Below are 18,492 nucleotides of genomic sequence, written 5' to 3'. Positions count from 1 at the left end.
TTCAAGGAGAACTGCAACCCACTGCTCTAGGAAATAAGAGAGGACACAGATGGAAAAACATTCCATGCTCATGGCTAGGAAGAATTAATATCACAAAAAGGCCATACTGCCCAAAGAAATTTATAGATTCAACATTATCCCCATCAAGCTACCTATCATCTTCTTCACAGAACTGGAAAAAAAAATCTTAAACTTCATATGAAACCAAAAGAGAGCCTATATAGCCAAGACAATCTTAAGCAAAAAGAACAAAGCTGGAGGCATCACACTACCTGATTTCAAACTATACTATAAGGCTACAGTAATCAAAACAGCATGGTACTAGTACCAAAACAGAAATATAGACCAATGGAACAGAATAGAGTCCTCGGAGACAACACCACACATCTACAACCAACTGACCTTTGACAAACCTGAGAATAACAAGCAATGGGGAAAGGATTCCCTGTTCAATAAATGGTGTTGGGAAAGCTGGCTAGCCATGTGCAGAAAGGAGAAACTGGACCTCTTCCTGACACCTTACACTAAAATTAACTGCAGATGGATTAAAGATTTAAACACAAGACCTAACACCATAAAAACCCTAGAAGAAAACCTACGCAAAACCATTCAAAACATAGGCATAGGCAGGGACTTCATGACTAAAACACCAAAAGCATTGGCAACAAAAGCCAAAATAGACAAATGGGATCTAATCAAACTCCACAGCTTCTGCACAGCAAAAGAAACACTCATTAGAGTGAAGTGGCTACCAACAGAATGGGAAAAAATTTTTGCAATCTACGCATCTGACAAAGGGCTAATATCTAGAATCTACAAAGAACTAACAGATTTACAAGAAAAAACCAAACTCATTCAAACAGATTTACAAGAAAAAACCAAACTCATTCAAAAGTGAGCCAAGGATATGAACAGACATTTTTCAAAAGAAGACACTTATGAGGACAAGAAACATGAAAAAGTGCTCATCATCACTGGTCATTAGAGAAATGCAAATCAAAATCTCATTGAGATATCATCTCACTCCAGTTAGAATGGCAATTATTAAAAAATCTAGAGACAACAGATGCTGGAGAGGATGTGAAGAAAAAGGAAAACTTTTACACAGTTGGTGGTAGTGTAAATTAGTTCATCCATTGTGGAAGACAGTGTGACTATTCCTCAAGGATCTAGAAATAGAAATTCCATTTGACCCGGCAATCCCATTACTGGGTATATACCCAAAGGATTACAAATCATTCTATTATAAAGAAACATGCACACGTGTGTTCATTATGGCACTGTTTATGATAGCAAAGACCTGAACTGACCCAAGTGTACATCAATGATAGACTGGACAAGGAAAATGTGGCACATATACACCATGTAATACTATGCAGCCATAAAAAAACGATGAGTTCATGTCCTTTGTAGGGACATGGATGAATCTGGAAACCGTCATTCTCAGCAAACTGAAACAAGAACAAAATCAAACACTACATGTTCTCACTCATAGGTGGGTGTTGAACAATGAGAACACATGGAAACAGGGAGGGGAGCATCACACACTGGGGTCTGTTGGGGGGCACTAGGGGAGGTATAGTAGGGGATGGGGAGGTTGGGGAGGGATAACATGGGGAGATATAGGTGACGGGGGATAAAGGCAACAAACCACCTTGTAATGTATGTACCTATGCAACAATTCTGCATGATCTGCACATGTACCCCAGAACCTAAAATACAATATAAAAAATTGTTTTTAATTAAAAAAAAAGAAATCTAAGAACTGACCCAGCAAATAATAATCCATTTTATCTAGAACTTGCAGAGAAGAAATGGCTCTGAATTGTCATTTATTAACCATTTTTCTGTTTTATAGTGATAACACATTAACAACTCAGCAGTAGATTGGTATTAACATATATGATGGTCAATACAAGTGTTACAGAGTATGGAGAATAGCAGACATATTTATGCAGTGATCCATGAAACTCTCTTTAATGGAGGTTGGATGTTCACTGGATCTTGAGGCAATGGGAAGATGTGGGTTGACTGGTCAGAGAAGATATCCCTAATAGTGGGAAGGAAGAAGACGATGGCCCTGATAAGGGAGAATTGCAGGTGACAGCAGCAGCCAGAAAGTCTGTCCTTCCTCAGACTGGAATGAAGCAGAGCTGGTACAAGGGTGGCACACGACCAAATGCATTGGCGGTGGGGGTGATGTCAATGTCCTTTGGGTCAACCTGAGACTTCAGGTTAAAGTTCTGCAAAATGGTGGTCAGGAACAAAAACAGCTCCATACGAGCCAGGCCCTCTCCTACACACATCCGTTTTCCTGAAAATAACAGACAGAAGATTTTTTTCCTTAAACATTATGTCATGAACAGTCACAAAAAGTATGCAGTAACTATTTAATAAATTATTAAATAGATGGATGATCGAAGACAGAATGGCTGGAAGGATAGTTGGATACACAAAGACAGAAAAATGGACATACTTGCTATCTACTTAGTATCTTATTTTACTAGGCACCTTTCACTCCACAAATATTTATAAAGTATCAGCTCTATGTCACGCACTTCACTAAGTATTCCCATGTTATAACTGCTCTTTTGACACCACAAGTTTCCATCAGTCTTTTTCTAGAAATGCACTCACAAGGAAGGGCTAAAAGGAGAAGCCTCATTTACTGTGTTCCTCTTTGTACCTCTGGCACAATATTTAGCCAAAGACTTTCTTTCCTGTGTACTTTCAAAAGTGTACGTCTAAACATGCCAAACTCACTTTTAAACTTTAAACAGGCCAGGTGCGGTGGCTCACACCTATAATCCCAGCACTTTGGATGCTAAGGTGGGTGGATCACCTGAGGACAGGAATTTGAAACCAACCTGACAAACATTGGGAAACTCCATCTCTACTAAAAATATAAAAAATTAGCCAGGCATGGTGGTGCAGGCTTGTAATCCCAGCTACTTGGGAGACTGAAGCAGAAGAATCACTTGAACCCGGGAGGTGCAGGCTGTGATAAGCTGAGTTCACACCATTGCACTCCAGCATGGGAAACGACATGCTAAAAAAAAAAAATTTAAACGACACTCATCTCTCCTATGGGATAAAGGCCAAATGGCTTGAACTGACTCTTCACATTCTGTTTCCAATCTGATATTCTATATCTCTCCTTCCATTTTTCATCTCCACTCTCAGCTCTAGGCATATCCATTTTTCATCAATCTCCAACACGCCATGAAGTGTCAAGCTTTATCTCTTGCTGTCCCATCTGTCTAGAAAGCACTACTCTTAGGCTTCCTTCAGAATTTGTCATTTCCTGTTTATAATTTCTGTGATCCCTAGTCAATAGAAACTCACCCTCACTAGATTTCCTCATCATATTCCTGCTTTCACTGGAGCATGGATCACCTGAAATTTTATTATCTGTGTATTTATTTTTCTATCCTGCTGAAACATGAGATCCTTAAAAGAAGGTCTCAGTTCTTGACATGTTAGTGTAAACAGTGCCAGATCCAAAGCAGGGATCAAAAGCCATGGAGAAAAATGAAAGGAACTCTATGTCCACAGACTCACCATACACTTTAGCTGTAGAGACTGAATATCTAAGATATATGATCATGAGTGGAAGGAGATCAAGGTGCTCTGAAATCACTGCAGACTAGCCTTCCACATTCCCAGAGTTTTCCTAACCCTGAAATTTGTTGGCAGGTTCTGACCCCCTAGATCTACAGAAAATGTCCTGCTATGGTGGTCCATTACCTCTGTAAAAGTGCCCTGCCTTCTCTTCTTGTCCTGCTTCTGGCTCCAATGAGGCGGCTTAAGTTTCCTTCCTCTTGGGAGTGTTATGGCCTATGAATGAGCAGGAACAGGCAGATTTTCCTGCTGAGCTCTCCAATATCCTGTGATTTCCCCTCTCTCATCCCTCCTCCTACTAGACTACAATGATCTGTTTACTTGCATACTTCTCTAAGTCAGGAGTGAGCTTCTTAAGAGCCCATTCTCTGCTCTCAGATACTTGTATCTCCAGAGTTCAGTCTAGGGAGTGAGGGACACCACAGGGGAGATATTCAAAGTCATGGAATTAGATACCTTTCTCATGGCAGATGAGAAAAGTCTTAATGAGTGTCACTCATTAAGAGGCGGGGCGCGATGGCTCAAGCCTGTAATCACAGCACGTTGGGAGGCTGAGGCGGGTGGATCACAAGGTCAAGAGATCGAGACCATCCTGGTCAACATGGTGAATCCCGTCTCTACTAAAAATACAAAAATTAGCTGGGCATGGTGGTGCATGCCTGTAATCCCAGCTACTCAGGAGGCTGAGGCTGGAGAATTGCCTGAACCCAGGAGGCAGAGGTTGCAGTGAGCCGAGATCACGCCATTGCACTCCAGCCTGGGTAACAAGAGTGAAACTCTGTCTCAAAAAAAAAAAAAAAAAAAAAAAAAGAGGAACTCTTGGGCAGCTCCGTGACGTATCTAGAAGCAGAATTAAATTAACCTACACTCTAGCTTTCTCATTTTGAAAAACTGGATCAGCTCCCAAAGCCCCACTAATCTGACCCAATAATGGGGATGTTCATCAGCAGGGAAATTGCATGGGCATAGGGAATGGTGCTAATCATCTGCAAAGTAATTCAGCCAAACCCCAGAGGAGGCATCATGTAAGTCAACTGATCCAAAAAAGGTATCGTGTCCCCTGAAGGACAGATGGAAATGAATATTACCTGTTGAAAAAGGCATGAAGTAGTCACTTTTCTTAAAGTTGCCACTCTTATCCAGAAAGTGGCTAGGGTCAAACATCTCTGGATTAGGAAATTCTTTGTCATTATGCAGCACAGAAGTCAGTGATGCTATTATGGTAGTGCCCTGGAAATAACAAAACAGATAAACTAAGTTACTAAGAAGTTAAAGAGTGGGAGGAAGTGATGGAAATCACCTAGTTCAATCTCTTTGATCAATAGATAAGAAAATTGAAGTCCAAAGAAGAAGTTACATTCCCAGCCAGAGAGACCTAGTAAGAAGAAGGATGAATATAAGGTGAGTGGAAATGACTTTGCTAAAGTGCCTTCCAATTAACTGCATTTGAAGTCCTGAGCCTTTGCGTATTCTAGGGCAGCCTTCTGAATCTCATGTTTATCATCAAGCTTGGACCCTGGCGTACATCCCCACTTACTGCTGTATTTCATCACTTCGGTTTTCACACATCTCACACATGGATTACTGGGATTTTTTGTTTTTTCTTTGTTGATTTTTTCTGCAGAACTGTTACATGGGTATATTGTGTGATGCCGAGGTTTGGGGTACAAATAATTCCATCACCCAAGTAGAGAGCACAGTATCCAACAGGTAGTTTTTCAACCATTCCTCCCATCCAGCCCTCATTCTAGTAGTCCCCAGTGTCTTTTGTTGCCATCTTTATGTCCATGAATACCAATGTTTAACTCCCCCTTGTAAGTGAGAACATAAAATATTTAGTTTTCTGTTCCTGCATTAATTCACTTGTGATAATGGCCTCTAGCTGCATCTATGTTGCTGCAAAGAATAAAATTTCATTTTTTTTATGGCTGCATAGTGTTTTCTGGTGTATTTGTGCCCCATTTTCTTTATCTAGTCCACTGTTGATGGGCATTAGGTTGATTCCAATCCTTTGCCATTGTGAATTGTGTTATAATGAATATAAAAGTGCATGTGTCTTTTTGGTAAAATAATTTATTTTCTTTTGGAAATATAATGGGATTGCTAGATCAAATGGTAGTTTGTTTTAAGTTCTTTGAGAAACATTGAAACTGCTTTCCACAGTAGGTGAACTAATTTGCATTCCCACCAGGGGCCTATTAATTATTCCCTTTTCTCCACAGCCTTGCCAGCATCCGTTGTTTTTTGACTTTTTAATCACAGCCATTCCAACTGATGTGAGATGGTATCTCTTTTTTGGTTTTAATTTGAATTTCTCCGATGATTAGTGATGTGAAGAATTTTTTCATATGTTTATTGGCCACTTGTATGTCTCTTGATAAGTGTTTGTTCATGTCTTTTGCCCACTTTTTAATGGCATTGTTTTTTGTTTGTTCAATTGTTTAATAACCTTATAGGATATTAGACGTTGGATGCATAGTTTGCAAATATTTCCTCCCATTCTGTGGGTTGTCTGTTTACTTTGTTAATAGTTTCTTTTGTTATGCAGAAGATCTTTAGTTTAATTTTTAACTAAATTAACATGTCTATTTTACTTAACATACTGATTTTTTTTTCATTGTGATTGCTTTTGAGGACTTAGTCATAAATTCTTTCCCAAGGCCAATGTCCAGAATAATGTTTCTAGGTTTTCTTCTGAAATTCTTTTAGTTTGATGTCTTAAAACTTTAATTCATCTTGAGCTCATACTTGCATATGGTGAAAGGAAGGGGTCCAGTTTCTTTCTGCATATGGCTAGCCTGCCATCTCATTTATGAATAGGGAGTCTTTCCCCATTGCCCATTTTTTATCAGCTTTGTCAAAGATCAGAGGGCTGTAGGTATGCAGCTTTATTTCTGGGTTCTCTATTCTGTTCCATTGGTCTGTGTGTCTGTTTTTGTACCAGTACCATGCTACTTTGGTTACTGTAGCCTAATAGCTTAGTTTGAAGTCTCCAGCTTTGTTCTTTTTGCTTAGGTTTGCCTTGGCTGTTTGGGCTTTTTGTTTCCATATGAATTTTAGAAGAAACACTGGTAGTCTGATAGGAATAGCATGGAATCTGTAATTGCTTTGGGCAGTATAGCCATTTTAACGATATTGATTCTTTCAATCCATGAGAATGGAATGTTTTTCCATTAGTGTCATCTATGATTTCTTTCAGCAGTGTTTGTACTTTTCCTTATAGAGATCTTTCACCTCTTTGGTTAGATGTATTCCTAGTCATTTAATTTTTTGTGGCTGTTGTAAATAGGGTTGTGTTCTTGATTTGGCTCTCAGCTTGAATGTTACTGATATATAAAAATGCTATTGATTTTTGTACGTTTATTTTGTATCCTGAAACTTTACTGAAGTCATTTATCACTTCCAGGGGCCCTTTTGGCAGAGTCTTTGGGGGTTTCTAGGTGTAGAAGCATATCTTCGGTGAAGAGAGATAGTTTGATTTCTTCTATTCCCACTTGAATACTGTTTCTTTCTTTCTCTTGTCAGATTGCTCTGGCTAGGACTTCCAGATGATGGTTTTTAAATAGCAGTCTCTGCTGGCTCTTAAAGAGTCAGAAGAATTTGGAATCTATTCATAGAGTTGTTTTCGATGAAGGTCTGATCTAATTGAAAATAACTTCTGAGATGATATCAACAAGTACACTAAAATCTATTGAGGAGTTTGATCACAAAAATACTATATGTTTCTTTTAATTAAAATATGTGAGGGAACTCTTCATTATAGATGAATTCAACCTAAAAAAAACACAGAAGGAATGAGAAAAGTAGAAAAATAATCATTTCTGCAGCCATTCATCTAGGACCATAGATTCAGGCAAGGATCATCAATTAACTTTAAAACTACTGGGTAAAATTTTGGGGAAACTAATATTCACAAGGTCTTATAGTACTATGCCTTTTTTTTATTAACTACATATGAAAAACAGAACCCCAACAATGGAGAGACCTAGCAGACACACCCTTACAAAGTGTGGACTGCACATGTGATGCAATGGCACATATATGACATCATGTATGTAAATTTCTTGCCAAAAACACATAACTTGAATCTAATTGTCAAGAAAACATTCATACAAAACTAGACTGAGCAATGTTTTACATAACAAGAGGACTGGACTCTTCAAAACTATCAATGTATTAAAGTGAAACAAACTAAAAGAAACCGTTTGTGACAAAGGAGGACTAACAGAACAAGATAACCAAATTAAAAGCTTGTTCCTTGACAGGACTACAGAAATTCCACCAAAAAAAAGCTATAAGAGATATTTTTGTATAACTGGGAAACAAATTATAAGATATTAGATAATATTAATGTATTGATAATAATTCCTTGAGTGTGAATGTTGTTATTATTATGCAGGAGAAAGTCTTTGTTCTTGGGAATTATATACTGAAGTAGTTAGGTGTTAAATGTGACAGATTAGATTACATAGGTATTTAGATGATGGATAAATGTATAGATTAAAATGTAGATGTATATACATTTCCACATATTATATGTATACTATATATCTATACACACATATATTCATTCTAGAAAGATGTTATGATGTAGTTGTTATAGATTTTATAATACTCCCAGTGTGGGAGTGGGGAGATACCATATAACTGAATATATTGATATTTCTTTTTTTTTTTTTTTTTTTTTTTTTTTGAGACAGGGTCTTGCTCTGTTGCACAAGCTGGAGTGCAGTGGAATGGCCATAGCTCACAGCAGCCTCAACCTCATGGACTCCAGGAATCCTCCAGCTTCAGCCTCCTGAGTAGCTGAGACTACAGGAGCATGCCACTGTGCCTGGCTAATTTTTTTATTTTTTGTAGAGGTAGGGTTTCACTATGTTGCCCAGGCTGGTCTCCAGCTCCTGGGTGCAAGTGATCCTTCCACTTTGGCCTCCCAAAGTGCTGGGATTACAAGTGTGAGCCTCCATGCCTGGCCTTTTCTTTAGCACGACATTAATATTTATGCAAAATATGATAAAGAAAGAATATAAATACATTCATTCCATTCAAGTAAAGGTTTAGCTAAACTAAATTATACCCAACTTAAATTGTTTTTAGCTATTCAGGCTTTTAGAATTGCATAATTGAGAATGAGATTTCTAACCCTGTATTACAGAAAATTTAAAAATTAGATATGTGTTGTCTAGCATGGTAGCAATGAATGATCCATGGTTATTTGTATTTAAATTTAAAGTAATTACAAGTAAATAACATTTTAAATTCTGTTCTTTAGTTGCATTCATCACACTTCAGGTGCTCAATAGGTACCTCTAATGATTGCTATTCTAACTGGAGTGAGATAGTATCTCAATGCAAGTTTGATTTGCATTTCTCTAATGACCAGTGATTATGAGTATTTTTTCATATGTTTCCTGGCCTCATAAATATCTTCTTTTGAAAAGTATCTGTTCATATCCTTGGCCCACTTTTGAAATGAGTTTGTTTTTATCTTGTAAATCTGTTTTAGTTCTTTGTAGATTCTGGATATTAGCCCTTTGTTAGATGGGTAGATTGCAAAAATTTTTTCCCATTCTATTGGTTGCTGATTCACTCTAATGATTGTTTCTTTTGCTGTGCAGAAGCTCTGGAGTTTAATTAGATCCCATTTGTCTATTTTAGCTTTTGTTGCCAATGCTTTTGGTGTTTTAATCATGAAGTCTGTGCCTATGCCTATGTCCTGAATGGTTTGCATAGGTTTTCTTCTAGGGTTTTTATGGTGGTAGGTCTTATGTTTAAGTCTTTAATCCATCTGGAGTTATTTTTAGGGTAAAGTGTCAGGAAGGGGTCCAGTTTCTCCTTTCTGCACATGGCTAGCCAGTTTTCCCAACACCATTTATTGAACAGGGAATCCTTTCCCCATTGCTTGTTTTTGTCAGGTTTGTCAAAGATCAGATGGCTGTAGATGTGTGGCATTGCCTCCAAGGCCTCTGTTCTGTTTCATTGGTCTACATTTCTGTTTTGGTACCAGTATCATGCTGCTTTGATTGCTGTAGGCTTGTAGTATAGTTTGAAGTCAGGTAGTGTGATGCCTCCAGCTTTGTTCTTTTTGCTTAGAATTGACTTGGCTATGTGTGCTCTCTTTTGGTTCCATATGAAGTTTAAGGTGGTTTTTTCCAGTTCTGTAAAGAGGGTCATAGGTAGCTTGATGGGGATAGCACTGAATCTATCAATTACTTTGGGCAGTATGGCCATTTTCACGATAGTATTCTTCCTAACCATGAGCATGGAATGTTTCTCCACCTGTTTGTGTCCTCTTTTATTTTGTTGAGCAGTGATTCATAGTTCTCCTTGAAGAGGTCCTTTACATCCTTTGTTAGTTGTATTCCTAGGTATTTTATTCTCTTTGTAGCAATTATGAATGGCAGTTCGTTCTTGATTTGGCTCTGTTTAAGTCTGTTATTGGTGTATAGGAATGCTTGTGATTTCTGCACATTGATTTTGTATCCTAAGACTTTGCTGAAGTTGCTTATCAGTTTAAGCAGATTTTGGATGGAGATGATGGGGTCTTCTAAATATACAGTCATGTTGTCTGCAAATAGAGACCATTTGACTTCCTCCTTTCCTAACTGAATATCCTTTATTTCTTTTTCTTGCCTGATTGCTTTGGCTGCATTTTTTCATATGTCATAACTGGCACTTAACCAAAACTTATGCGTCACTCCAAAGACAGAACTAAGTGAGCACAAGAATAGAGAAGGGAGAAAAGGTTATAAAAATAAACACAGTAGGGAACATTATCTTCCTCATTTTATAAAGCCAACATTTCCTCAGTATCAGAAATCTGACAAAATTTTGAAGAAGAAAAATTGCAAACCAATGTCTCTATAAATGTAAATTCAAACATCCTGAAAAAATATAGCAAATAAAAACGCAGCTGTGTATGTCTGTGTGTGTGCATTTCTGTGTATTTTAATTAACACATTATATGTGTATATATATAGGAAGACCAAAATATATGGCCATATCAATTGATGCAGAGACTCCACTTGATCAAATTGTATACACATTCATGACCAAAAAAAATCATCAAAACAGAAGAAGGCAAGCTTCTCTAATCTGATTTTTTTAATGGCAAAATATACATAAAACATCACTCTCACTGGTGAGATGTTAAACCTCCACCCATGCTGAACATCATATATGAAACAAGGATGCTGACTATCACTATTTATTCAACACTGCCCTAAACAGTGAAATAAAGCAATAAAGAGAAAATTGAGTTATAAGAATTAAAAATAAGAAATAAATATTAAAATAGATCACAGAATACATAGGAACTATAAATATATTTACAAACAAAAAATTAGCAATACTAAGTAAATGTGCTTGATGTAAGCTCATCAAAATAATAAAGTCAATTACATTTCCAGATACCAGAAAAACATGGAAAGGCATTTTTTTTAAGTATACTATTTAAAAGTCAGGTGCAGTGGCACATATCTCTAATCCCAACTATTCAGGAAGATGAGGCGGGAGGATTACTTGAGCCCAGGAGCTCAATCTAGGCAACATAGCAAGAATCCATTTTGAAAATATAGTTCTTTAAATACTATATATGTTTATTTCATATTATATATATTTATATTATATATTATATACACAACTTACAAATACATCAAAGTATCATTTATTTCAGAAAAAAATATATGTGAAAGCCACTGAACTGAAAACAAAACATTACTGACAAAATAGAAGAAAGCCCAAATAAATTAAGAGTATAATCATATCCATGAATTGAGAGATTCAACATGTCAGGACTTCAATTATTTCTAAATTGATCTGAAGATTTAATGTCACCATGATAAAAATACCAGCACAGTGTTTTGGGAAATTGACAAAATGATACTTTAAACATTTATTTGGAAATGTAAAAACCTGAGAATAGTCACAAAAAAAATTATTAAAGCAGCAGAACAAATTTGGAAGACATACACTGCCAGATACCAAGACCTGTTATAAACCTTCATAGGCCCAAACTGGAATGCAAACAGCAGAGTCCATCAAGCTGCCTCAAATATGACTTTCACACTTCTCTCATTGCGTGCTGTTAGGGGATTGGGACCATACTATGAATTTAGGGACTTTGAGAGCATGGAGGTGTAGTGCAGGAGAAACAAGCTTACCTTGGGGATGAGGTAGTTTCTGAATTTAACATCACAGGTCACTGCATGGGGCAGGTTAGTAGGAATGAGGTCAATGTATCTCTGGATCTCATGCACCACAGCATCCGTGTAAGGCATGTGGCTCCTGTCCTGCATGCAAGGGCTCCGGTTTCTGCCAGCCACACGTTCTATCTCTTCCTGGACTTTAGCTGATAAGACATAAATAAGAAATGATGAAAAAGGAGAAAAATGGCATATTTGTTGTAGCAATTCAGGTTACATGAAGCATGATAAAGGGGTCCCAACATCACTATTAACTTAAATTATAGGACTGAAAGTAAACCTAGACTTAGAGGAAATTACTACATTATAGATACATCTAACTCTCCTACAAGCTAAGCATTAAGATAAATTTGTAACCGCCTATATATTAGCATACAGAATCAGTACAAATATAAATGATAAATTGCTTCAAAATATAAATAGTACATTGTAATCTCAAGAAATTACTGTCTTTGCAGAAAGAAAAAAATCAAATTGTTATATCAGAATAATACATAATGTTTTAAAACCATACATATAGATCTACTAGCAGATTAAAACAAGTAAAAAAAAAACAAGTAACCAATCAAATTCTCTTTGTTCTTGATGTCTTCCCTTACACCTCCATTATCCATTGGGTGCATTCTAAGGCATTTGTTTTCTATGCCTGGTGTCCAGCAGCCTCCCTAACACTTCCATCCTCCTACATGAGATCTCCTAGTCCTAGCAGCCAACTTCTCTGACTTGGCTTCAGACATTTGGGTGGAAAATATCCTCCAATATCTGTCTAAAAAACTAAACACAGAGGGTACAATTTTTTTTGCCAGCTTGCAGGTCTGAAAATATTATCTATAAATACACAAGGTAACAGCTGCTCTTGACAATTCTAATGCCATTTTGATTCCTGATCCTTTATATGTGACCTAATTTATCTCTGAATGTTTTTATGACTTTCCCTTTAACTCTGATGTTCTAAAATTCCATGGCCTGGTGTCTTGGATGAATATTTTCATTTCATTTACTTTGCTGGACATTTGGTAAAAATTTTCTATCTAAATGGTGAAAAATCGAGGTCTTTTCACTGATGCTACTACTTGTTCTCCAGAGTTTACATCTGGCTGCTGAATTTCAGGAACAAGATGGAGAAAGGAGCCAAAGGCCTTAGAATTCAAGTGGACTTTTACCTAACCCCTCACTCTTTCCCGGTCTCTGTCTGTTGTCCATGAGTGAGCCTCTCAGGTTCGGTTTCTCTAGAGAGTGAATCTCCCTCTTCTGTGAGGAAAAACAATTAATTGACAAAAGGAGTTGTAGAGAGAATGTAGACAGGGAGAATTTTCTGTTTTTGCATCATTCTACCTCTATGTTCTTTGGGTCTTTGTTCTTTTGAATACTCAGCCTTATAGGGACTATCACAACACAAATTCTTATGACCCTTAGGTTGCAACTTCAATCTCCCTGCCAAATTGGTTATCATCCTTCTATCTGCTCTATGTGTCTCAGAACTTTAATACAGACTTGATGGTTGTTTCCTGTACTCCTCTATTCTAACTGTAACAAAAACAATTCTCATTTGTAATAAATTTATCATCATTTCAATGTGATTCTGACCCCAGAAAAACAAGTATGTGGTTAATATGCTATGTGGAACCAGAATCTGCTTATAGATAAATAAATACAAAATTTGAAGAAAAAGAGTTGCTTGTAAAAAATAAAACTATTGACCCTAAGAAAAAATATTAACAAGTACCATTTTTCTAGATGCAGATTTTGATAATAAAATTCCCTTAGGCACAATTTTGTGCTTAAATAGCATATAGCTTTACTATAAACCTAAGCATTTAAAATACTTGCGAGACTATGCAGATTTTCTCAGGCTATCTCATCAAATTTCTAGAATATTCATTATACACTTCAATAAATAGTATTTCTTAAAGAATTAAAAATAGAACTACCCTTTGATCCAGCAATCCCACTACTGGGTATCTATTCAAAGTAAAATAAATCATTTTATCAAAAAGACATCTGCATTCATATTTTTACTGCAGCACTATTCACAAAGGCAAATTCATAAAATCAACCTAAGCATCCATCAACAGATGATTGGATTAAAATCATATGTGTGGAGTGTAAAAATCTGCATCTAGTACTCTATGGTGTGTCTCACGCACACACGTACACACACACACCATGCACTACTACTCAGCCATGTAAAAGAATAAAATCATGTCTTTTGTAGCAACATGGATGGAAATGGAGGCCATTATCCTAAGTGAAAAGGCTCAAAATAGAAAGGCAAAAACCACATGTTCTCTCTTATAAGTGGGAGCTAAACAATGAGTACACAGAGACATAGACATACAGAGTGGAATAAAAGACACTGGAGATTCCAAAAGGTGAGAGGGTGGGAGGGAGGTAAGGGATGAAATGCTACCTAGTGGTACAACGTACACTACTCAAGCGATGGTTACATTAAAAACCCAGACTTCACCACTATGAAATATATTCATGAACACAATTGTACTTGTACCCCTAAGTCTATAAAAATAGAAATTTACTGGCCAGGAACAGTGGCTCATACCTGTAATTCCAGCATTTTGGGAGGCTAAGGCAGGCAGATCAGAAGGTCAAGAGTTCAAGACCAGCCTGGCCAGCATCGTGAAACTCCATCTCTCCTAAAAATACAAAAATTAGTTGGACATGGTGGCACACACCTGTAGTACCAGCTACTTGGAAGGCTGAGGAAGGAGAATCACTTGAATCTGGCAGGCAGAGGTTGCAGTGAGCCAAGATCTAGCCACTGCACACCAGCCTGGGTGACAGAGCTAGACTCCGTGTCAAAAAAAAAAAAAGCATACCTATCTCTCAAAGTGGTCTGTTCTAGTGGAAAATTGAATTTTGTAAACATGCCTTTTAGTGAAATATAATTTCTATTCATTTCAAAAAAGAAACTGCAACAAAGTGGTCTGTTCTTAAGAAAACCAACATACAATCCTAGACCAATTTGTGATGTCTGTGCCTGCTACAAATCCTCTCCAATGAAATCTAGACACTTTATTCAGAGTATTTTGTCACTAAAATCCAGGGCTTTGCCACGTTTGCTGCTGATTACACTCTTTTCACTTCTCTTAGTCACAATTCCTATTGTGCAAATTTGTCTCATTCTTATCCTTTCATCATATTTAGACAACTTACAGCCAATGGCATGGAAATTTCAATAATGAAGCTTCTCTAAGAGAAACAAGATGTAGAACAATAGCAATGTCTTTCCAACATCATTTCTGAAAATCACCCTGCTCACCATACATCATCATACCTGTGACCTCTGGGTACTTTAGCAGGAGCAGGAGTCCAAATCTCAAAGTGGTGCTTGTTGTCTCTGTTCCAGCTCCAAACACATCAGTTACAGTGGCTATCAAGTTTTCAATAGTAAATTCAGACTGTTGATTGTGCTTTTCCTAAAAATTATTTCATCATTTAATTATTTGATAGTTTGCCAGCATATTAAATTCCCAAAATTCCAAAATAGCTCAGGTTGTTCTAAAGATAGGGAAATTTGGAAATTAGAGAGTGGAGTATTAAAACTACAACAACTGCACAGTGTGGCAGAGAATATAAAATACTTCATTTTCCATTCCCGCTTATCCATGGCTTGCCTAAAAATTACATTTCCCAGTATCTCTTGGAACTCTGTTAGTCATGTAACATATTTCCTGTCTATGACATATAAGCAGGAATCTGCTGATGGTACTTTCTCTCTCTCCTTTTTACTCAAAACACATATATGAAGGTAAAGTGGTACAGACATCACCTTGGAACATGAGTATTTAAGAATCACAACAAGACCAGCTGTGGTGGCTCATGCCTATAATCTCAACACTTTGGGATGCCAAGGCACAAGGATCACTTGAGCCCAGGAGTTTGACACCAGCCTGGGCACAAGTGAGACCTTCTGTCTCAAAAAAAATTTTTTTAATTGGCCAGGTGTGGTGGCCCATGCCTGTAATCCCAGCAGTTTGGGACGCTGAGACAGGTAGGTCATCTGGAGGCAGGAGTTCAAGACCAGCCTGGGCAACATGGTAAAACCTCATCTCTAATAAAAACACAAAAATTAGCCAGTGTGAGGGCATGTGCCTGTAATCTCAGCTACTCAGGAGGCTGAGGTATGAGAATCACTTCCTGCAACCCAGGAAGCGGAGGTTGCAGTGAGCCGAGATTGCATCACTGCACTCACTCCATCCTGGGTGATAGAGCGAGACTCCTTTTCAAAAAAAAACCAAAAAACAAAAACAAAAAATAAACCAGGTGAATGGCACATATCTGTGGTCCTGGCTACATAAGAGGCTGACACAGAGAATCACATGGCCCAGGAGGTCAAGACTGCAGTGAACCATGATCATACCACTATACTCCAGCTTGGGTGACAATGAGAGATCCTGTCTCAAAAAAAAAAAAAAAAATAATGAAGATGAAGGTTCATGTTCTAAGTGTGGGATCAAGAATGGCAGCTACCTGGTTCTAGGATGCTTCAGAGCTACAGTACTAGTTCTGCACTGCCCAACATGACACCCTGTATGTGAAATAAATCAACACATTATTGGTTTAAGCCATGTTAATTGTTTTTTTCTTGTTTGTATACACACAATCTTAATTGATAGAAATAGAAATAAGTAAATTAGGGACACAAATACATTATAAGTCAGAATCAAAGATTTGCAATTCTCAGTGTCACATCAGCAACATTGCAGAATAGGAGGCTCCAGTCTCTCCTGACACCCAAGGATATATGAAATAAACATCTATTCGCATATCAATTTCCTCTGAGAGAAAGTCTGAAACAAGTTGAAAGACTTCTATGTACTGGGCAACAAAGAAAATATCCATATACTGGCAAGAAAAAGCTACAGCACCAACCTGACCCAGGCACTACACCATACAATTGAGAAGGAATCCCCAACACCCAGCTTCTCCCTGAGGAAATGAGGGTTTAGACCACACATTAACACCCAACTCTAAGATTCCCCACAGCTATGCACTTAACTTGCCAAATCTGGGAGCAGAGAGGACGAAGTATAAAGGAGTCTCTCTCTAGACCACTGAAAAAAGTACCAGTATTTATATTGGTTCACAAGCACTTCCAGAGATTTTATTCTCTGGGATCAGAGCAGAGAAAGGGATAAAACTCAAAAGTCCAAGTTTCTTCCTAGACGAGACTTAGTAGCATGTTCTGCAAATGGCTGCTGCTGACAGTGGAACTTCTAACTATCCTCAACACAAAAAAGGCCATATATGACAAGTGCACAGCTAACCTTATACTCAGTAGTGGAAATTCGAAGGAAAGAGATCAGAGAAAAGATATAGATGCCCACTCTCACTACTTTAATTCAACATAATACAGGAAGTACTAGCAAGAGCAATTAGACAAGAAAAATAAATGAAAGTTATCCAAAGAAGAAAAGAATTAAAATTGTCTGTTTGCTAATGGCATGATCTTATATATAGAAAACCTTAAAGATATCACCAAAAAACTCTTAGAACTAATAATTAAATTCAGTAATGTTGCAAGATACAAAATCAACACACAAAAATTGGCACACACACAAAAATTAGAAACACAAACAAAAATTGGCAGTGTTTCTATACACTAACAACAAATGATATAAAAAAATTTTTGGCTGGGTGCAGTGGCTCACGCCTGTAATCCCAGCACTTTGGGAGGCCAAGGTGGGAGGATCAGGAGGTCAAGAGATAGAGACCATCCTGGCCAACATGGTGAAACCCGGTCTTTACTAAAAATACAAAAAAAATAGCTGGGCATGATGGTGCGTACCTGTAGTCCCAGCTACTCGGGAGGCTGAGGCCGAAGAATGGCTTGAAACTGGGAGGGGGAGGTTGCAGTGAGCCAAGATTGCACCACTGCACTCCAGCCTGGCGACAGACCAAGACTCCATCTCAAAAAAGTAAATAAAATAAAAATTAATAAAAAAGGAATTTTAAAAACAATCCCATCTACAATAGCATCAAATAAATAAAGTATTTAAAAGCAAATTTAACCAAAAAAGTGAAAGGCACCAAAAATATAAAACATTAATTTAAAAATGAAGACGGTTGGCCACAATGGCTCATGCCTATAATTTCAGGACTTCGGGAGGCTGAGACAGGCAGATCACGAGGTCAAGAGATCAAGACTATCCTGGCCAACATGGTAATACCCCATTTCTACTAAAAAATTAGCTGGGCACACATCTGTAGTTCCAGCTACTCAGAAGGTTGAGGCAGGAGAATTGCTTGAACCCAGAAGGCAGAGGTTGCAGTGAATCAAGATTGTGTCACTGTACTCCAGCCTGGCAACAGAGTGAGACTCCATCTAAAAAAAAAAAAAAGTAAGAAGACACAAATTAAAAAAAGATACCATATACATGGATTGGAAGAGTTGATATTGTTAAAATGTCCATACTATCCAAGGCAATTTATAATTTCATTGTAATCCCTATCAAAATTTCAATGTTATCTCTCATAGATATAGAAGTCATCCCAAAAACATTCATATAGAACCACAAAAATACCCAAATAACCAAGGGAATCATAAGCAGAAAGAACAAAGCTGGAGGCATCACATTACCTGATTTCAAGTTATACTACAAATTAAGAGTATTTAAAACAGCATGTTACTGGCATAAAAAATAGATAC

At 37.4% G+C, this 18,492-nt stretch overlaps 1 protein-coding gene across 1 annotated transcript in view; it reads right to left on the bottom strand.

The window, feature by feature from the left end:
• Positions 1–1,131: 1,131 nt before the first annotated feature.
• CYP2C18 (cytochrome P450 2C18) overlaps positions 1,132–18,492 on the bottom strand; it is a 55,307-nt gene continuing 37,946 nt past the window's right edge. The window contains exons 6-9 of the mRNA XM_002756460.7: positions 15,118–15,259; positions 11,784–11,971; positions 4,710–4,851; positions 1,132–2,314 (exon numbers count right to left, since the gene is read on the bottom strand). Of these exons, the coding sequence (XP_002756506.4) occupies positions 2,133–2,314; positions 4,710–4,851; positions 11,784–11,971; positions 15,118–15,259 (654 nt within the window). The 3' untranslated portion in view covers positions 1,132–2,132. The remainder of the gene's footprint in view (positions 2,315–4,709; positions 4,852–11,783; positions 11,972–15,117; positions 15,260–18,492) is intronic.

Source organism: Callithrix jacchus, chromosome 12 (genome assembly GCF_049354715.1).
Source record: "Callithrix jacchus isolate 240 chromosome 12, calJac240_pri, whole genome shotgun sequence".
Lineage (NCBI taxonomy): Eukaryota > Metazoa > Chordata > Mammalia > Primates > Cebidae > Callithrix > Callithrix jacchus.
This window is presented reverse-complemented; position numbering and strand designations above follow the sequence as displayed.